The sequence below is a fragment of the Cygnus olor genome, chromosome 23 (assembly GCF_009769625.2).
Source record: "Cygnus olor isolate bCygOlo1 chromosome 23, bCygOlo1.pri.v2, whole genome shotgun sequence".
Lineage (NCBI taxonomy): Eukaryota > Metazoa > Chordata > Aves > Anseriformes > Anatidae > Cygnus > Cygnus olor.
Genome location: NC_049191.1, coordinates 3,243,538 through 3,265,020, shown reverse-complemented (window position 1 = coordinate 3,265,020; position 21,483 = coordinate 3,243,538). Strand labels below are relative to the sequence as shown.

The 21,483-nt window shown below is 51.9% G+C and overlaps 1 protein-coding gene across 2 annotated transcripts in view; it reads left to right on the top strand.

Annotated features, from left to right (window-relative positions):
• The window catches only part of EPHA10 (EPH receptor A10), a 41,692-nt gene that overhangs the window by 4,346 nt on the left and 15,863 nt on the right, over nucleotides 1-21,483 (top strand). The window contains exons 4-6 of one of the 2 annotated variants that reach the window (XM_040535060.1): nucleotides 14,075-14,230; nucleotides 15,316-15,654; nucleotides 20,652-20,776. In XM_040535060.1, coding sequence (XP_040390994.1) covers nucleotides 14,075-14,230; nucleotides 15,316-15,654; nucleotides 20,652-20,776 — 620 coding nt within the window. The remainder of the gene's footprint in view (nucleotides 1-14,074; nucleotides 14,231-15,315; nucleotides 15,655-20,651; nucleotides 20,777-21,483) is intronic. The other variant, XM_040535061.1, reaches the window with a different exon arrangement.

The following is a 21,483-nucleotide window of genomic DNA, read 5'->3' as shown; positions in this document are numbered from 1 at the left end:
GTATGTGTCTTTATTTTTTTTTTAAGCTCTGCATTAGCACGGCACTAAGCGAGTAACTTGAAAAGATTCCTGATGAAAGCATCCCGGGCTGCAGAAATGCCCCAACAAGGACAGAAGCCCTTGAGCTGGAGGTGGATAAATGCAGTGGGTGTTGGAGGATGCTTGAGCAATCGGGCGATGCGCAGCGGGGCTGGCTCTTCCGCCACAGTCCGTAAGAGGGCTGTGCTGGGAGTGAGCCCGATGCATCCTCTTGTGGTCTCTGCTGTGATTCTTGCAGCCCAAGAGCATGGTGCAGCTCACCGGGTCTGAATTCAAAGGAAATGGGATGGCAGGAGTGAATGAGGAGTCACCTCCAGGGCAGGTGCCTCTGCTCCAGGACCACGAGTGTGCACTGATGATCTCCGTAAGGACAGGGTGATGCCACGAGGCTGAGCAGGTCGTGTTAACGGGGTAAATTCCACTCTGGGGGCCTTTGGCCAGTTTGAATCCCCGCCAAACTGGTCAATGCGGCTGAGGCATGCTGCTACAGGAGCCGTTGGTGTAACGAGGGTGATGGGGATGAACGCTGGTGAGAGGAAGGGTCAGAGGCAGGGCTGGGCTGGGTTTGAGCTTTGTGGCAGAAGCAGAGCATAAAGAGGAGGCCGGGGAAGTGCAGGGCTTCTGTGTGAGGAAGCATTAGCTTTATTTCCTGCTGAACTCGGGAATCTGCGTTTGAATGAAATCCCAAAGCTCCTTGTACTGGTGATTTAGGTGCTGAAATCATCCTGCTGCCGAGAGAACATTTGTATCCTCACACTGAAATTAGGGGAGATGAAAAAAGACTAATAGGATTTATGGCAGTGCTAATTACTGCTGCAATAAAGCCAAGCCTTTTTACTGTCCATCTTCCTATATAACACCATTTCTCTGAAGAAATCCTGGAGTACCTGACAGGCTTTTCCTGGGTTTGCACATTTCTGATGAATCATTTCGGTGATCATTGAAATGCAGCCGTCTCTAGGGTGGAAGCGAGCAGCTTTAGCATCTGTTTAACATCTACGCTCAAATAAGAGGAGAGGTTCTGTCACTGTAAATACATTTAAACTGCTTTTCTTGTCTAATATATATCTATAGCCAGCTGCTGGCCTGTGCTCACTCTGATCTTAAACCCTATTTCCAGCAGATGCGTGGTGGGCAGGTGGAAAGTCCCGTTGAACTGTGGATGATCATCTGTCCATCCTTATTTCGTTTGCAGTTGGCTTCTCGGCGTTGATGTCTTTTACCCTTAATTTTGCCAGGCATGATCCGTGGCCCCTTCATGCCATTTGCTTTGCAGGGTATTGCAACAGCTTCTGTAAATGAAACCGTGATGCGGAGGATCTGCCTGATGTTTGCTGTGAAGTTGTCTTTTGTGCTTCATCTCTTCCACCCGATCCCTTGTAATATCTGCAAGGAGAATTTCAACAAAGCCCAAGGTTAATATTTACCAGCCAGTTTTGTTGCAAATGAGACAACCTCAACCAGACGTTGAATTAATATGATGGAGACCGGTTTCCAAAAATAGCTGTCAGCCACTCTTCTTTGACAGAGACGTAAATTCGGGCTGTAGTTAGGTCTCCTCAATTTATTTCCCTCTGCTTTTGACGGGAGCGGTGGGAGCTGGCGCTGTGCTGCCAGGGCAGCCTGTGCCGGTGTCTCAGCCCGTAGCCGGCTGCATCCCTTCTGTGCAGGGATGATCTTACTGAAGCCAATTTTAGGGAGAAAATAGTTGCTAGTGCTTTGCTGGGATTTTTCAAATGTGGTTTCAAGTGATTTTGGTGTGGGTAGAAAGGGCAGGTTTGGTGCCTCCGGCACAGCTTGCGATGCTTCCCCAGCATTCCGGGACCATCCTTGGTTTGTTCATCCCTGGTATGAGTGTGTGAAGGATTTTGGGGCTTTGTAAGGTGAGCAGCTGGCACTTCTGGTCTTGAAACAGAGGGATGAGGTGGAAGGCACAGGGGGCCAGTTAGTAGAAAGCAGCCTTTGCTCGTGGTGATAGGAAATGTAACGCACGCTGGACGCTGCGCGGCAGGCACTGAGCAGCTGCGGTGAGCTTGGGGCGATTCATCAGAAACTGCCCAAAAAGATCCCAGGGAGCATTGCCGGGCAAAGCAGTGCCTGTGCCCCATGGCCAGATCCGTCCTCCTCGAAACTGGCTAGGGCAGGACGTTTTTCTGCAAAACCCAAGATTACAGTAAAAGTCCTTGATTTGTGTTTTCCAAAGGGAAGCACTAAAATAGGGCAAGTGTTTGCTTTTTTAAAAGAGCAGTCTTTCCGCTTGGGTCCCCTTGGACCTCCCCTTCGACTCCTTGCCTTTGCGCTGCTGAGCATCACAGGCTGAAGGTGGAGAGAGCGATGGCTCTGAGGTGGGAGCTGTTTGCTTTACAGAGGTCTCCTGAGACATCCGTGAAGAGCCTTTGATACCCGGCTGCTTGTGCTGGACGGAGGCACTTGTCTTGCCCTTCTTTGGGAGCGGGGAATGAAATTGTGCAGTCCTTGTGTCCGCTGCGAGGTGGGGATGCAGAGAGAGGCAGCACCAAAGGCAGGAGCTGGGGCTGTGTCAGCACAGGAGCTGTGCCTGCAGCTCCAGGACCGTGCCATGGCTCTGGGAGCTGCTGTGCCTTGGGGGCAGCTCCTGCCCGGGGAGCAGCCCTGCCTCGGCTGCCACCCTGCTGCTGGGCTCGTTCAGTGCCTCCCAGACACGTGCGTTCCTTAGACTGGGGAAATGCAGACATCAATTTAAAATAAAAAAAAAACAAACACTAATGACCCGTCCCTGAGAGCTACAGCTACCATCTTTCTCGTGATGACAGTGCTGCAAGCGAGGCTGGTCTCTTTGCGGGTCTCAGGGGCTGTGTGCTCACCTTGCACGTTGCCTCGCACGTTGGCAGCCCTGCTGCGTGGGGCTGGTGGTCAGCGATGCGATGCTCCTGCTGCAGGTGTCTGGGGAGAGCCTCGGGCTGGAATTGCAGAGCATTGAGTGCATTAAACCAACTGCGAGTCCTTCGTGTTACTCCATAAATCGGCCATGTGAATTTGTCTGGTGGCAGAGGACAATGATGGAAATCATCTGAAGATGGTATGAGCTGGAGACTTTCTGAGCAGGGGTTGTCTGCTTCGGGAAGTTGTTTTTGGAAAGCGAGAGCTCTGCCGATAAATAAATGCTAGCTGAAAGTACTACAGGCATTCAAATGCCAAATAGGAACCAAAAATGACCCCTCCAGTGGTAGGAACAGAAGCAGCACACATGTAGGCTGTTGGGATGAAGGGAGACTATGCTGGCTACAGCTGGGGGGAACCTCTTTTTCTTCCCTCGTGTACTCTTTCCCCCAAAGTATTGCCTTGCTGGGGAAGTTGGGGTGTCAGTGCCTCCTTCTTCCTGGCTGAACATGCGGGTGTTTGGTGTTCTGCGTCCCCAGACGAGGTGCAGGGCTCACAGGTCCCTGTGAGCTGTGAATCCTTCAGGGCATGTGATCGATGATGCAGCCCTACTCTCGCATCTTTTTATGCATTTACTGGTGTAAAAAGGCATCCAGGCTCTGGCACGGCACAGCACGTAACGTGCGTGTGTCCCATCAAAACGTCGTGTCTCTACAGTGTCTTCAGTTGGAAAATAAATAGTTTGATTGAGAATTAAAGAGATTTAGGATAAAAAATTGCAATATTCTGCCATTTAGTACAAAGATGCCTCCTGAAGCCTGAGGTCTGCTTTTCCATTTAAGTACAAAAAAAGATGGATCCAAATGCACAGCGCTTGGGGCTCTTGATTTGTTTCATCTTTTATACATTAGCTTACAAACCTGCATGTGCTCCTGGAGTTTATTTTATCCTCTGACTGATGCCAGGGTATTATGCATAATAAATTTCTTTTTTCTCCCGGGACTCCGCACCGAGCACTAGGCTTTGCTTCCATCCTGCACAGCCATGGTCTGCTCGCGGGACGGAGCTGAAGCTCAGATTTAGCGGTGCTCATCGGGGCTGGAGCTGGGTGCACCGTGGCCATGCTGGTGGAAATGGATGTGAAACGAGGGCAGCGCATCAAGAGGGGGCTGAGGGAGTAAATCTGCTGCTGAAGGAGGAGTTAGGGAGGAAATTTATACTTCGGTTTCCTCCCTGAATTATGGTTTGGCTTTCACTTTCCGGGTCTTGGGTTGTAGCAGAGCATGGTTGGAGCAAAGTGACCATTTGTAAGGTGTGGAGAGCGTGGTGCTGAATGAATTTGGAATATCCGCCTCCCTGCAGCCATTAGCAGCCTCCGGGGAAGCTGTGATGCCTTATGGTAGACGCCGCTTTCCATCAGTTGTGCAGATGAAACGCCCATGTAAAATATGCTTTCTCTTTTTGGAGTAATGATCAAGCTTGGAGATATTTATTATTCTGGATTGCATGTTATATTGCTGTATTATAGTGTGTCTGAAATAATTATGGCTATGGAAATTGTGGCAGAGCCAGACACAAATTACTCTATGACACTTAATTTTAGAGCAAACTACTCAGAAAATTACAAGCATCACAATTCGTTTGCGGAATTCTTGTCAGGCTTAAGGTTATAGATACCTGGCTGCTGGATGGACACCCACTGTTCGGCTGAAATACAGAGGGAAACCTGTCTTGCCCACGGCGAAGGGAGCTGTGCATGGACTAAAGCCCTTGGCAGGAGCGGGGTGCGTTGGACACGCGGGTCAGCCAGCCCTCGGCACGGGAGTAATTTGGGAGGTGCATTAGGGAACTGGGAAAGACAACAGTAAATTGCACTTGGCTCAGCGGATGTGCCTGCCTTAGCGTGTCCTTGAGGAAAATTCCTGCATAAATAGCAATGAGTTTCTCTTCAGTGCTGCTGTGGCACTGAATTCAAGCGAGTGTATTCTTGGTGCTGAATGAATTTTGATATTTCAGGCCTGCCTTGCTAAATATACTTGGGTATTTAATTTTCCTCTAGACTAAATCACTGAATTTAATTTCAGCTATTAAGAGCTCATTGTTGGAGATGCACAAAGATCTAGCCTCTGGACGTAGGTTTTCATTTCAGTACTTCTCAAATTATTTAACAAGAGCTAAAATTATAGAGTAGTGTTGTCCTAAAGGTTTCAGGGATGCTGGAAATGCGTTGGACTGAAGGCTGCTGAGCAGTATTATTGAAAAACGGTTATTAAAGAAAAAATCAGCACAAAAACTGCCTTTGAATTCTCTTTAGGCTGGCACAGCCTGGAATACCCATCCTGGTAGGTAAGGCACCAAGATGAGAGGAGCGGGGACCTGATCCGGTGCTCGTATCGATCTCTCCCTCCCGCTGACTTTGTCCCTCCTGCACAGGCACGGAGATTGGACAAGATTTCTTTCCCTTCCTCACAGTGGGGCTCTGTAACCGTATCGCTCGCCGCCTGCACAGTATTGATTACAGTTTTTGCAATAAGACGAGGCAAGATTGCAAACCCAGCATGTACGGCGAAGGTGGGAGCCTCTCTATTACCCGAGGCCGTGTGTTGACAAGGCTTTCAGCAGCTCAATATACCGCTGGAACTTTACCCCGGCGCTGTGTTTTGCACAAGGTGCCCTGTCTGCTTTGGGGCGGCTTGTCCTTGTCTGCGTGCGCTCCTTGACAGCCGTCCTTCCAGGGCATCAGCACGGATGCTGAGCTTTTTGTTGAAGGGCGGGGGGGTGGGAAAAAGCAATCGTGAAGCAATCGGAGGACGATGCTAACTGCAGTGCTCAGGGAAACGAGGTCTCTGAGAAGGGAAAGGCTCCGAAGTCTGTCTGGGGTTTAATTTAATTACATGCTGTATGAAGGGAATGTTTGTTTGTTTGTTTGTTTGAAGCCTGCTGCTTGATAATTGCATTAGCTGCACCCTCATCCTTGTGTTTTGCGAAACGCTGAATAACAGCACTCTCTTCTCCACGCTGTTAGTGATTTTATGGAGTTCAGCGCTGCATCTTCTTGGTTATCTCATCCAAGCTGAGCCACCCTGCTCTGCTAGGGCCCAGCTCCCATCTTTTGGCTTTTAGGGTCCCTTGGGTTGAGCAGATTTGCTGCCAGAGCTTACAGCAGCCGCCGTCTCCCTAGGGTGACGGTGGGCAGGGTGCAGGCTGGCATCGTCTCGCATCTTGCGCCCCCTCTGGCTGCACACCCAGCTGCCGGATCACCTCGTAAAGAAAGCGCGAGAAATGATGTGCTCACCTGAGCAGAAAAAACAGCTCAGCGGAGGCTGAGCGCTCGGGCTGCTGCCTGACTTTCCTTCGCCCTCCCGGAGAAGGTTCCCGGTGTCAATTCCTTGGTACTGAGAGCCCGAGGGGTGTTTCGTGGCTGCTTCCTTCCCTGCCAAAAGTTTGCAAAAGCAGTGTGGGGACCCAAAAGTCAGCCCTAGGGATGGGAACTGCTGTTGAGGCTGTTGAGATGTGGACAACTGCCTGCATGGCCAAATCCTGCTGCTGGTGGGGTGGGACGGGTGGGCACGGACCACGTGGGTGCTGCTGGGGGTTGTTGGGGCAGCTTGGTCAGCAGCGAGGGTCTGGTGGGTGCATGGGGGCACCCAGCCCCTCTGCTCCAGCCCCAGGAGGGACAAGCAGGTGCTGTGGACCCCCGTGCAGAAGGTTTTGGGTCTCCAGAAGGAGCCCACCTCATCCCCAGCTTGCAAGCTCGCTGGCAGCAGAAGCACCCGGAGGTTCCCCTGGGTGCTGAGCCCCAGGGTGCTTGGGGGACGCGGGCGTCTTCGCACAAAGCCTCTCCCTGTCAGTCCTGCTGTGTTGACATGAAGCGCATCTCCGCCGATGCGTCGATGAAATGTTTGGAACATAATAACCAGTGACTTGCTCGGCTTGATAATGGAATTAAGACGGATGGGGGCTGGATGTGCCAGCCTGGTCCGGGGGGGGGGGTCAGCCTGGCAATAGCTCCTGTGAGAGAAGGCAGTGAGGACAGTTTCATATTTTATATGACTGGTGATAACAGAAAGTGAGTCTGTAGCGGCAGGAGGGATTGATACGGTTGCAGGCTCAGCGTGCGCTGTTCGCTGGCAACCTGCGTCAGGAGCAGAGGGCGCTCCTTGGTGCTCGGGAAGGGCTCGTGCGTACCTTAATGTGTGTTATTCACAGGGACGGGCACATTTCTTCTTGGTCCTCCTGGAAATAATGTCTGTGTGCACCATCTGCACAGAGATCTGCGTTTCCACACCAAGAGGAGTGGATTTTTTTAGCTTTTGCCCTCACTGCGGTGCAGAGCCGCTCTGCTGGGGTGTCCTCGTGTTTCAGCCCTGCTCGAGCTGGGGAAGCGATTCTGGGTGTGCTGTTAATGTTTCTCGTGTGGGACAGGGTTTGTAAAACCTCAACACAGTGCTGTAAGGAAAACCTCTGGGAAAAGCAAGCCCCGAGGGCTGAAAAGATTGTGGTGAAGGTATGAGGGGAGGTGAGAACGCAGAGGGGCTGGGAGGAGGTCCTCCAGAGCCTGTCTCCTTGTGATCTTCTTTGTAAGGGCTGCCAGGGTTGGAAAGGAAATCCTAGAAAGAGCAGTGACAGAACTGTGCTGGCAGGAGGACTGGAGACCCTTATAAGTATCACACAGACTTTTGTATTGTATTTTTTTCCCTTCCTATTTTGATGGTTGCAATTGGAGGTTTAACCGCTGCCAGACGCAAACCAAACAGCTCAGGAAGGGCTGGTCCTCTGAGTTGGTCGCTCTCTGGGGGGAACCCATGTTTTTTTGGGGGTGCCTTGACCTCCCCATGGTGTGCAGCCCTCGGAACGTGCTGCACCCCTGTGTTGAGGCCAACCGCGCTGCTGTGGGATGGAGGAGCCCCGGGAGGTGCGTGCCAGTGCTGCTGAGCAGCAAATAGATGATGGGGATGCAGCTGTCCTTCCCGTGGGAGCCACTGGTGTTTGGTGCAAGACCCAAAAAGCCTCAGAAGATGCTGAGCAGGTGTTGGAGGGTGCTGGGGACGTGGGGTCCTGCTTCTGTGCTCCTCAGCCCTAGCTGCTCCCTTCCCTGGCTGCTGCCCTTCCTCATCTGCTGCCTCCTGGATGCGTATTCCAGCAGAGGAAATTAACGCGCATTAAAAGTGGATGAACTTTGTCAAATACAATTTCTTGACAAAAAAAAAAAATGGAAAGGAATTGATTTTGGAAGACAACCGAGTTGTAGTGTTAATTATAAATGACTGTATAGGCGTTTTTGGGTGAAACTGCAGGCGTTATTGATTCCTGCTGGCAAGCACGCGGCTCTTCCGCTATCTGCAGGCATTCAGCAACACGAGAAAGTTCAATAGTGCTAACTCGGGCAGTGCCCTCCCTGTTTTTCCTTTGTTCTCAGATATCTGCAAGGTTTGTGGGTCAACAAGCTGGCTTGAGACAGCTTGGGTAGAAAAGCGAAGAGGCAGAGCTCATCAAAAGCATTCAGATTGAATGCTGAGAGGGCAAAACCAAGCTGCCAAAGTCTGACGTGAGGAGATGGTGTCAAGCAGCACATGGAGGGGTGAGCGTGGCCATGATGGTGAGCTCCTCCTGCTGCCAAGGCGCTTCATACAGGGCAGCAGGAAACTATTCTGCAGGGCTGGGAGCATGTCCTGGAGCTGCTGTGTTAATGTGATTAGGAGAAAAGCAATCGTCCTCTGGCTGCTGGTAAAGCCACCTTCTGGACTTGGTGCATCTGAGGCTTTCCAAGAGCAAAAGAGGGGAGACAAACCCGGCGAGCGTTTCGTCGTGCACCCAAGTTCCATTACAGTGTTTGTGGCTGAAGCTCTCGGAGCTGAGATGAAGCGTACCACTGAGCAGCTCTCCGCTCAACAGAAAATGCAGTAGGTGCTTTTAACTTTGGGTAAAAACTAAAGCTTGCGATTCAAAGGGAAGCTTTCATGTGATCTGGCATAGCACAGCGTGGCTGGGAAGGCGAAGACGTAAACACACGCCTGCACACACATGCACACACATTTTTCCAGCGATGGAGGCAGGCGGGAAGTATTTGATAGGTTTTGTCTGATTTTTGTATTGGCATTAACACAAAGTTGTCTGGGTTAAGTAGCTTTACTCCTAAATCCATGATACGATGCAATTTCCACCTAGTATTTAATCTTCCATCTATGCTCATTCTCTCAATATTTTATGCTAAGCTTCAGTATTTGCTTAAGTCTTGGCCCCTTCCTCTCTGCAAAATGATGAACACTTTTTAATTAGAAGCCTGATAAGCTGCAGGAAATAGATTTTTGGTTTCGCTGGGCCCTGCTGACTTGTCTGGGGTGGTATCAGTGACTGTCTCCTTACTGGCATTTGTCTGTTAAAGCCCGCTGCCTAGCTCAAAAAACATTTTGCAGCCGATGCCGCTCCATTATGCGGAGCGGCCAGACACTCGTGCGAGCCTGGGGAAGGACGGACGGATGAACAGAAGTGACAGACGGACGTGACGGACGTCTGCAGCGAAGTCGTGTCAGAGGAGACGTGGGGGATGAGTGTGCCAGGACCGAGCTGGGGAGCACCTGCTCTGCCTTCCTCTGGGGAGGCTCACCCAGGTCTCTGCTTGTTCAGAGGATTCATTTTCCTAGAGGCCACTTGCTGCCAACTCAGTCAAGGCAGAGGCGTGCTGCTCGGTGCTGCTCTCCATCAGGTTGCACTGGGCAGCCGCGGGGCTTCGGGATGCTCTCTGACAGCAGCTTTACCTTGAGCTTATCTGCTCCATGGGGTGCAGCTTGCAGGAGCCGTGCCTGCACGGTAGGCTGCTGGGGTAGGACCCAGTCCTTTGCTCTCCCTTGGTTAAAAACCTTTTATTTTTCTCTGTGTGTATAAACCAACATTTGCAAAGGAAGACTGTGAATCCTGAAGGGTCAGCTTCTCTCTTTGGCTGTGAACAACTGAAACTCCAGAGACCTGAGCCCCGTTCTTGCTCCTATTTTTCTTTGACTCTGTGCAAATCGTGCAATTGTCCTGCCACAGCTTCCCTGCTCGAGTGTGGTCAGTGTTCCTGTACTTCATAAAGAAAACAAAGGTTAAATTAATTATTGGAGGTAGTCAACTGTTGCAACGATGGGTTTCATAAGTGCACCTAATAACAGGCTACTGGCCAGCTGGTAAATACAGCTGGGGTGATTAATAACTTCATTTCACTGCTGCATGCAAAATCTTGGCCATGCTTCACTTGAACAGAAACTGCAATCAAGTCCGCAGCTTGCAGAGCTGCAGTCAGTTGTCCTGCTTGATGCACTTAGTGAGTCGCTTTTAATCACTGCTCATCAATTAACAAGATAAAGCTGCTCAAACTCCAATGCCTCTCTGCCGATAAATAAGGATTTCAGCCAGGGATCTCTCTTGCTATTTTTAAAGGTGAAACTTGTACGCTTAGGTTGCGGCAGCTTAGAAAATGCCGAGGTCCTCGGTGGTGGGGGAGCCTCACCCGTCCCTTGGGGCTGTGAGTCGGGGTCCAGGCTGCAGAGGGAGGTTTTGCCTGGAAGTCACTGCTGGGGAACTCCAGTGGGCAGGCTTTGTGGTGCTGCGGGGTGGATTTGCCTGAGTGCTGCTGGGGAGGGGGAATTAAAGCTGTCCCGTGACAGCTGACTAGGAAACCATGTCTTTGTCATGCCTCTCTGCGACCCTAACTGCCCCTGCTCTCCCTGTGTCCACGATTGTGCATGGGAGAGGATGCTGCTTTTGGCTTTTGATAGAGTCGTCTGCTCGTGTCCAGGAGCTGCAGCAGATGCGTCTGCAAGAGAAACCCTTCCCGGGGGTGCGGCGTGCCAGCCTACCTGCCAGCCTGCAGCACGAATCCACGCTGCTTGCGCTGCTGCTGCCTGGGCTGTGTGTGCGTGCAGTGTGGGAGCAAGGAGGGAGCGTGGTGCTCTTGGTGAAACAAATCAGGAATGCCTGGCGGACGGGAAGCATCTCGCGTGGGCAGAGATGATGGAGATGGAGAGAGGCAATTAATTTGCCTGACCCACCCAGCTGCTTCTCTTTGGCTCCTAGCTGAGGCATTATTGGATTTTATTATTTAATAATTAAGTTGTGATGGTAGCAGAGGACAAGGATAGAAAATTGTGTACAAAAAAGAATTTCATTCTATAAATTGATGGCCTGCTCTCTCGAGAGCTGTCACATACCCAGTGCAAAAATGAGCAGTGCAAAATAACAGGGATGCCTAAAACAGCTGGGGTCCGACAGAAACACTTATGAGATGAGGTGGAGGAGACAGGGAGTTTAGCTGAGAAAAGAAACTGCGATGCACGTACGATGCATCAAATGTTCCAGGGCGCTTTTGTTCTCCTTCTGGAGCATGGGAACAAAGGAACAAAATTACCAAGTGTGCAGAAAGTATCGAGATTGCAGCACTCCTTGTTACTGGCTGTGATTTCACTAAAGAATTTGGCAACTTCTAAATCGTTTGGGCATTGGTATGTGTTGCAGGAAGGTCAGGGGAGTTCTGCTTCGTCCTGATCTGGAGAAGACTAAAAAGAAGGTAAAGGCTGTGGGCTGCCAGACTCCAGCCCTGCAGGCAGGGTGAGACCTCCCTGGGGGTGGCTGTGGTCGTACCAGGGGCTGTGCAGCAGCTGGGGCTGAGCCCCACAGCGTCATGGTGCCTGTGATCCTGGGAAGTACAGATGGAGGTGTTTCATGCAGTTATTAGCTGACATACTGTCTGAGAGAGGCTTTTGTACGCTTACTTCTCCTAGCTATTAGAAGGCAGGGAAGAACTGCCTGAAAGATGCTTCTAATTGAAAACGTTCAATTTCCTAACGCGAGATGTCAAATTTATGTGACTGCCAGGCTCGCCGTTCACTCTGGGCTATGACGGCCGTGTATTCACTGCTTTTACTGCTCAGGTCCCATCAAGTTTGTAAACAAGATTGATTTTTCTGTTCCGCCTGACAAAGGGTACGAGCAGCAACCTGATGCTGGCGTTCAGGCTTTGATGCCGTAACAAGCAGCTTCTCCCCGTGGAGTGCGATGGATGAGCAGCAGCAAAGCCCGCGGGGGCTCAGCCCAGCCTGGGGTCTGCGTGCAAACACCACGGTGTGCCTGAAGCGCTGTGGGATCCCTGGCTGATGGTATTTGTGCCCCATGTTGTGGTCAGTACAGCTGAACCAAAGGAAATGCAAGCTAAATACATTGCTATGCTTATTAGTGTAACAGTAGTTTTGCTTTGGTTTCTCAAATATTAAGAGGAAGCTGGAAGTTTTGGAAGTAATTTAAGCACCTGCTAGTTTTGTGTGTGTTATTTAGCACCCTAAGCAGGGAATGACATTTATTGCGCGTTATGGCACGCCGTCTTAATATTACTCCTCGGCTGTGTTTGTCAAGCCTGTGCTTTTAAAGGTCATCTTTATCTGGTCCTGGAGGCGTGCAGCCTGCGAACTGGGAGAGGCAAGGCTGCTGGCTCTCCAGTCCCACGCTGGGCTGTTTTTTCTTTTTTTTTTTTTTTTCCCTCCATTTTAAACAATTTTACTATTCAGTTTTACAATGGAAATGTAGCATTGAGTCCCCATCTCTTGGAAAATACTCATTTCCATTCCAGATACCAGGAAGCCTCTCTTCATTACTTGGGCACAACTGCAAGTCTGCTGCTTTCTGGGGGCTTTGCTTGCACCGGGTGACAGAGACCTTGTGTGGCAAGATTTGAGGCTTTCAGGTGGCTCCTGAAGGGCTGCATCTGATACATAAGAAAAGCAGACATCTCTCCCGTGCGTTGCTGCTCGTGGCTCTGCCAAGCAGCTGGCTGTCCCAGTGCCAGCAGCCGGGGGCGAAGGGACCAGCGGGAGCCACAGCGGCAGTGCTGGCTCCCCCCCTGTCCACGATCAGAGTGCGCTGAATTTCTAAAAGCAGATGAAATAATGTCCCCCGTAAACGTTTGCTCGTTTTCAGCATCCCGTGCAAGAATCTTCTCTGCCTCAGTGCTGCCTGGTGCTTTGTCCTCAGATCACAGCCGGAGCTGCCAGTTTTATGTCACGCAGAAAGCTAATGAACCGGAGTGCACTGGAATAATCTGCTTTAAAAGGAACGGTCTCAGCAGCCAACTCCTTAAAAATGATGAGAGAGGGGACTGTGTTCAGGGAGCTGTTCGTCTAGGAACTTCACAAGCCTGAATATTCAGGGAGCTGATGAAGGGGTAGCAGGCAGCAGCCCCACACCACCGAGATGAAGCCAAGCAGAATGCATTTGTTTGCAGGCTGCTTCCTTTTCAGATGTTGTTTTAAGGTCAAACTGAAGCTATTGCAAACCGCTTTATGGGGTTTTGCAGCCTGTTTTCTGTTGGTTTTGTAAAATAACATGTTTTCCATGCGGAACTAGCTCCTGGGTGTCCTGCTAGGGGTATTACTTGTACTCTGCGTGCTGCTTGTGGTAAAGATCAAGCAAATCCTTGACCACTGTGTGAACCACTTACTTGTATGAATATCAAAGACGCTTTTCAAAGGATAAAGGAAGCCTGTGTATGGCCTAGAAAAGCCAATTTCTGCTGCTGTCGTTTGGCTTCGGTACATACCTCACTGCCTGCAGTGACTGCTGCATAATCTGCAGTGATGAAGCCGCAGCTGCCAGCGACGTGGCCTTGTGGCTTGGGTTTCTACACAAGGCTCTGGTGACTGATGAGTTCTCCAGCTTCTCAATTTGCCGTATTCTTTCCCTTTTTGGGTTGTTGCTAAGTCTTGCTGCGTCTCCCGTGTAATTTTTGCTCTGCTTACCTGACTATGCACACTAAACCATGTATTTTCTGTATCCTGCCTCCTTCTGCAGCTGTCTACTCCTCCAAATCCCCCCATAGCCTCCAGCCCCCTTCATGCATCACTCCTGCTGGTGTCCAGCCAGCGGACATGGCTCCTCCTGTGCCTCTACAGCCCCTTGAAAGGGTCCCACAGCCCTGGAGGTCAGCTCAAAGTGACAGCATCAAAATGTCCATTGTGGATCAAACCAAATGAGCATCCCTCTGGGTGCCAGGATCATGCAAACACTCATAGCAAGTAGCTCAGAGGGTGATGTCTGCTGGCCAGCAGCAGGCAAAGGATGTCCCAGGGAACAGGGCAGTGCAGTCATCAGCTGTGGCCCCCCTTCAGCTTGTGCTGTTCTTTCTGTAACTTCCTCTCTCTCTTTCCAGCGTGCCTTCCCGGGTTTTACAAGCTTTCGCTCCGTCTTCCTCTCTGCTCTCCTTGCCCTGAGCACAGCTTCACACACGAGGAAGCCTCCACGTTCTGCTCGTGCCAGAAGAACTACTCCAGGTCCCCATCAGACCCTCCATCTGCCTCCTGCACGCGTACGTCTCGCTGAAGCGCTGGCTCTTTGTAAAGCAGAGGGCAGGACTGCGGGGAGTATGGAGGGGTCTCCTTCTTCCATGGGGCTCCCAAGCCGAGCCTGAGGGCTGGTGAGGAGGACACGCAGGCAGGCTTGCAGGCACTCACTGGTAAAACTAGGGTTCAGTCATGTAGTTAATATAGTTTGCAGATTTTAATTAAATGGCCTCTAGTTAATTGGATTGGACGCCAGCTCCTCCAGTGATGGATGTGATAGAAGTGCCTGCGCAGCGGTGAGGAGCTCGCTCTGCCCATGGGTGGCTGGGCTTGAGCCTGGCTGGGATGGCAGGGAGAGGTGCCCAGCATGGCTGGATGCTGCCCACACTTCCTGCAAGCTGCGGCTGGTTGCTCAGGGCACATTCCTTCAGTGAGGAGCCTGCTGTGGGGTTCTCCATCCTGAGAGCCCACCTGTGGCCGCTGCCTGAGGGACCCGGGCTTGCTCCCCCCCCACCAGTGTCCCTGCTGATGTCCCCAGACCCCAGCTGCGGAGAAGCCGTAGGTTCACACTTGATCCCAGACAGCTCATAGAATCATTAATGTTGGAAGAGACCTGCAAGATCATCAGGTCCAACCGTCACCCACTAACCCATGTCCCCAAGCCCCACGTCCAACCTCTCCTTGAACGCCCCCAGGGACGGTGACTCCACCACCTCCCTGGGCAACCCGTCCCAACGCCTGACAGCTCTTTCTGAGGAGAAATGTCTCCTCATTTCCAGCCTGAACCTCCCCTGGCACAACCTGAGGCCATTCCCTCTGGTCCTATCCCTGGTTACCTGTGAGAAGAGGCCGACCCCCAGCTCCCCACACCTCCCTTTCAGGCAGCTGCAGAGAGCAATGAGGTCTGCCCTGAGCCTCCTCTTGTCCAGCCCAAACCCCCCCAGTTCCCTCAGCCGCTCCTCACAGGACTTGTGCTCCAGGCCCTTCACCAGCTTCGTAGCCCTTCTCTGGACACGCTCCAGGGCCTTGATGTCCTTCTTGTGCTGAGGGGCCCAAAACCGAACACAGCACTCGAGCTGCGGCCTCACCATGGATGTTCCTCTCCTTCCAGGTCCTCCATCGGCCCCGAGGGACCTCGTCTACAGCCTGCGGCGTTCCTCGCTGGTCCTGCAGTGGAGTGCCCCTGCGGACGCAGGCGGCCGCAGCGACCTGACCTACAGCCTGTGGTGCGGTCGCTGCCCGGCGGCACGGGGCGGCTGCGAGCAGTGCGGCAGCGGCGTGGGCTTCGTGCCGCAGCAGACGGGCCTGGTGGAGCGCACCGTGACGCTGGTGAACCTGCTGCCTCACGCCAACTACACCATCCGCGTGGCGGCCCTCAACGGTGTCTCGGCCGTCAGTCCCCTGGCGGGGCAGCAGTACGCCGAGGTCAACGTCTCCACTGGGCTCGCAGGTACTGTCGGGGGGGGTGAGGATGTGGTGCTGGAGGAGCTCCAGGTGCTTGTCCTGTCACCTGCTGCCCTTGGTGGCCTCGGGACGCTCAGCAGCTGGTGATGGCCTGGGCTGGGAGAGGGACGAGGCTGCTCCGAGCAGGTTCAGGATGAGTTACAGGTCACTATAATACCTTCAAATAGACAATGTCTTCAGCCCATTCATAAAGAGTAACTCAGATATTAGTTACCCTTTGGGAACAGAAATGATTTTCTCTTTTCTATGCTGGCCTGCAGCACAATTTCTGGCAGTAAGTGTCCCACCTGAGGTTTCAAATTTTGTCCCCTTAGCACGAGGGGAAGCAAGCATCCCTTCTGCCTGTGGCCGTGGCTGGCTGCAGGGGGCTCTCTGCTCAGCTGTTGGCCGTGCCTGGGGAAAAGCAGCGTTGGTTTGTCGCGTCCTTGTCTGCTCCTCTGTGGCTACGTTATTAATTTGCATGAAAACCCTTTGCCAAGCCATGGTTAATGGAGACAGATGATCCTCACATACCTCTTGGCAGGAATTGGCCAACAATTTCATCTGAAGGGATTAAACTTTGATCTTGTTATAAATAATTTTCCCACCACTTGATCAAATGGTTTTGCCTGTGTTGTTGCTTTCTCCCCTATCATCATTTCCGTGAATCTGCTTGGTGGACGCTGTGCCACAGACCGCCCTCAGCAGAGGTGTCATTCCTCATTAGGATCGTTGCTGCTCAAGGAGAGGTTTTGCTCTGGGAAGAGCCCAGGTTATTCCTGAGCCAGCATAGGGCGAGAGCTTAACGGTGTCTGGTAAGGAGGGATTTCTGCAGAGGCTCCTGTGTGGGTGGCGGGGCAGAGCCTGGGACAGGAGGCAGGGTAAGGGCAGCAGGTCCCTGCCCTCCAAAGGGAACAAAGCAACAAGTCCGTGACACCAGCCTGTGCCTTAGCTCTGAGGCTCTTCGGTGCAACTTTTCATCTGGGTAAGTGGGAATCTCAGCCCCTTACTCTATGCTGTATATACTCCCGAAGGAATTGAAGTATGCGTAAAGAATATAGCATAATTAATCTTGTAATCTGCTCCAAATCAATGTCGCTTGTCGAGCTGTCAAGCCTCCGGATGCAGATGGTGGCTCAGAATTAGCTGAGCAGCTGAGGTTCAGGAAGCTTCTTGAAAGCCTCGAGTGGTTTGCTGCTGAAGGTGTCCCTTCCCAGGCTGGAGCTGCTCCTTTCTCCTGCCCCGCTGGCCGGAGCCCTGGGGCTGCTCTTTGTTCAAGTCCAGCGCAGGAGTGCCGGATGGGGTTGGAGATAAGGAGAAAGCGAGACTTCAGGGATGCCTGAAGCAGAGGTGGCTTCTTTCATGGCTGCGATACGATGGTCTCAGGGATGTCATTGGCAGCAGCAGGAAGGCTCTGGCTCCAGATATGCAGATTCAGAGGAAAAATTAAACAAAGAAACAAGACCCTATTTAGCTGTCAGATCCCGGCTCCTCTAAATATAGCTCTAAGTGCAGCTTTCACACTGCCCTTCCCCTTCAGCATTCACAAGAGGGAATTAGCAGTTGTTCGTTGTATTTGCAGGGGAAAAGAAAAGATGCTATTTAGTCTGCAGGAGGCAAAATTAATACCGTGTTTTTTCTAATCTGGCCCCAGCATGGGACTAAACAAAAGTGTTTGAGGACTGAACGGAGCTGTTTACCTGCAGCAGTGGAGCAGCATTAGCTATGTAAATGTACGCTGTGGGACAATGTCATTTATATTCCCGGCAGGGATCGGCTCCTATCTTAAAGGGCTTTTAAATCTGTTGCAGATTAATAATGCAGCCAGTGCAGAAAGGCGTTCTCCTCTCTGGGATGGTGGAGAAGTGGATCGTGCTGAATGGGGGGCTCTGAAGCAGGCTGCTCCATGCACCCCAGCAGAGCTCCCAGAAGGGGCAGTGGGTGGCACTGGAGCCTTGCAGCGGCTCCAGCATGGGTTTTCTTGGAGGCTCCCTGCTTCCTTGGAGCTTGCCCTGTGCTTTGCCACGTGCTTGGGCTCTTCAGGCTTCCTGGGCACCTCTGGGATGCTGGTGTGCAGCTCTCAGCTCTCCGGTGCCAGTTCACACGAATTAACAGGTGCAAATTGCTGCTTCTGCTCTGCCGTGTGACCCTGTGGTCAGTCAGGTTTTGCCTCTAAGCAATTAGTGATTGCACTAATCAGGGCCCTGGGGTGCATAATGCCATGGGGTGAAGCAGAAAAGGGGTCTGCACCAGAGCACAGTCACTCTCCGTCAGCGCTCCTCGGGGGCTCGCAGCCCTGCCTTGGCATCTCTGCGTGCCTCGAGCTCTGTCTGGGCAAAGATCTTCCACTGCCTGAGCTCTGACGTGACTTCATCTTTCCTTGCTGGCTCTTTGACCTCAGGGCATCACCTTCATCCGTGCTGTAGCTGTGGGTTTGGCAGTGCTCAGCTCCTGACCCCTGTCTCCCCCGACAGAGCTGCCTGAAGCCTGCTGTTTGGAGGGAGCGATGCTCAATTACCATGTTATTAATGGACACAAAATGGACACTTAAACCAGATAATTAAAGCTCATTTCTCAGGACAAAGATGAGTCAACGGGCTGCAAGCCCACTGTCTGTCCTGGCCTTGGAGCCTCCATGTCCTCGATGGTGCTGCCGCCTGTCTCCTCCAGACTCTCGCTCGGACGCCGTGGGCTGTCCAGGCAGGACGCGGTGCCTGTGCCTGGTTTTGTGCCTTTGCTGCTGGCACAGCGGCTAACGGAGAGGAGGAAACCCAGATGCAACGGAGTGGAGTGTATAAAACCAGGCAGAGTGGTGAATAATTTAATGTTTGCTTTTTCAGAATAGAGGCGATGTTCGGGGAGCTTAAAATATTGATGGGCAACACATTTCTTTTTCTCCACAGTGTGAAATGCTTTATAGTCTGTGTGATTTTCTTTAATCCCTTTTAAGCATGTTGGAGGCTGGTCCCTGCTTTCCTGGCATGTGCCACGAGCGCTGCTCCACGGCAAAGCACTCAGCAAGCGTGATTTTTCCTCATGGCTTTGTTAACAGCCAGGACCACTTGTTCATGTTTTCGCAGTCCGTTTGCTGGATACAGAGATACGGGAGGGCATCTGTGTGATGTCTTATTGATGGGAATCAAATAAAACAGCAAGGAGCACTTAACTTAGTTTACAGGAGCAAAAACCAAACAAAGTGTCAGGCTGGCTTTGGGAGCGTGCTCTGCCTGGCCTGGCGGGGCTGCCAACAACCTTTTTGCCTTGCTTCGTGCTGCTGGAATGAGTTTGCTCCTCCTCCTTTACGCGTGAACAATTTGATATCCCCTTAAAGGTCAGCTCTGGGGCCAGCGTATTTATTTGGAGAATTATTTTTTAAAATGTCAAACCATGTTTAGGCAGATCACGGTGAGGAGGGAGCAGCGTGCAGGGGCCGTGGGCACGAGCCCTGAGCTCCCTGCTCGCCCCTCGATGTGCGGGGCTGCAGCTCAGGTCCTCGTGTTCTCAGAAGGAGCCGAGAGGACTCGGAATCAAGGAGCAAATCATCGTGAATAAAACATCAGGAGGACGTTTTTCTGCAGCAGAGGTTAATGAGCTAAGTAATAAATACGAAATTTCACAGATACTTGAGTTTACTTTCCAGGGACTTGTTCCTCTCCACGGGAGTCCCGGTGGGGCAGCCAGGGTCCTGCTTTGATGGAGAAACAGGGGGGGACTGCAAACAGCTCATTCCCCACGCAGCTTTCCCTGGGCCTGCTGTAGGGCTGCGGGTGTAAGTGGCTGGATTGGTCACTGCAGACCCTTTACTCTGGTGTTCAGACCCCTAATGTTTGAAGGATGACACAGGTGGAAGGCTTTCCTTGGCGCGGGGAGGTCGTTTTTCCTAATTAATCCAGAGCACAATAGGGCTCCAACAGAAGCACCAGGCACAGATTTTGTTTTCCCTGCTAAAACACGCAGTGTCTGTCTTGAGGAGCATCCTCTGCAGCAAAGACCGATGCCCTAGCATCTCCTGCATCCTCCCTGCTCTCGTGGAGCGAGCAGTGGGCGTGCTGGCCACAGGCAGAGCATCGCGTCCGTGCTGCTTCTGTCTTGCTCTGGGTGAGCATCGCTTCCTTGGCAAGCTCCAGCCATGCTGCAGACGCTCTGGCAGCTCCAGCCAGCTTTTTGCTGGCCTGGAAGGCTGGGGTGTTGGGACAGGCTGCAGGCACGAGAAGGGGCTCGGGGAAGGAGCCGGCGTGGTGAAAGCAGGCAGAGTTGGCAAGTGCATCCTGCACAGGGAGATGAGCTAAATGGGAGCAGAAAGGCCAGGGAGGAGGATCCAGCGTGCAGTGTGCTAGCTAGAAACAAACAGCTGGCTTCGGGGGCAGGCAGCTCTGCCCAATTCCCAACTTTTGTGCAGGGTGGGATGGCGAGGGGGAGAGCTTGCACAGGGCACCAGGGTGGACTTGGTGTCTCCTACCAGCCCACGGTCTGTGTTCTGTATCTCCTGGACATCGTTAGCAGCAGGTGCAGAGCACTCAACGTCAGCCGGTACCCCTGCAGCACCATGGGTGGAGGGTGCCATTAGGTGGTTTTTCTTTTTCTTTTTTTTTTTTTTTGGGGGTAGAGCCTTACTTGCTGCCCAGTTCCTAAAGCAGTTGTATTTGGACTGTCTTCTCTTGTTGGACGATCACCAGCTGGGAGTTTGCCCTATTCCAGTCCTGGTTCAGAGAGACGGAAGTGCGGTCTGCACAAGGTGCATGCCCTTCAGCCATTCAAATTATTAAAGTTTTTACTGTGACAACAGAGGACAAAAGCAGAAAAGAAGTGGCCATGAATGTGAGGGTAGTGATAAAACCGCCTCTAACCCGTGCTCTCCTCATTGCAGTTATTAATTTGGCTGTTCCTAACAGGCAACCCGGGCTTGGCAGTGTGATGTTCCCAGGCAGGCAGGCTGTGCTGGGGGGTGGGTGCTGGGGATGCTCTGCCTCTGCCATCACCCTTTTTTCCTCTCCACTCTTCCAGCGCCAACTCCCGTCACCGACATCCGCACGGATAAAATCGAGCAGAAGAGCATCTCCTTGTCGTGGCAGGAGCCGGGCTTCCCAACCACCAACAGCACCGAGTACGAGGTCAAGTACTACGAGAAGGTAGGGCTCTGGGGACGTGCCTGGGCTCTGCCCATGAAGCATCCCAAATGCTTCTGCGTGTGGCCGTGCTCCTGCTGCTCTCAGCACCCTGCGGCTTAAACAGTGTGCGGTGGAAAATGGGACGTACGTGTGGGGACTGCGGCACGGTGATGATTTTACTGGCACCTAAGAGTGGCAGGAGCGCTTCCAACGGGTGCCAGTAAAGGCTTTTCCTCTCCAACAGCCTTATGCAATCTGCTTATGTAAGTTTTAGGAAATTTGGGTTATTTGTAGAGTTTATTTTAATTAGAGGTTTTTTTTTTTTTTTACCCCATCTGTGCAGCAAGATTTCATCTAGTCCTAATGTTGACATCTCCCTGGGAGAAAGAGTAAAGCTAATAATTTGCGTTCATTCATTCTTCGGATGGCTTTTTTTCAAGAATATTAGAAATCCGGGGTTTGGGTGCTTGCCATTAACCAGCTAGGAAGTATAAACCATACGGTCTTTCCAGATCTGTGATGAGGTGACACCTATATTCATAGCCTGTTCTCTCGGAAAGTGTTGGACCTGTGGTCTTCACTGCTTTAGGACCGAGTCCCACCAAACCCATGACTTCAGTGAGCTGTGAGTGGCCTGGCACACTGGAGGGGACACGAGCAAACATTTTTATGACAGCCTGTTAATTCAAAAAATAGCTCTTATTTGACAGACACAGTGGGATGAGAAT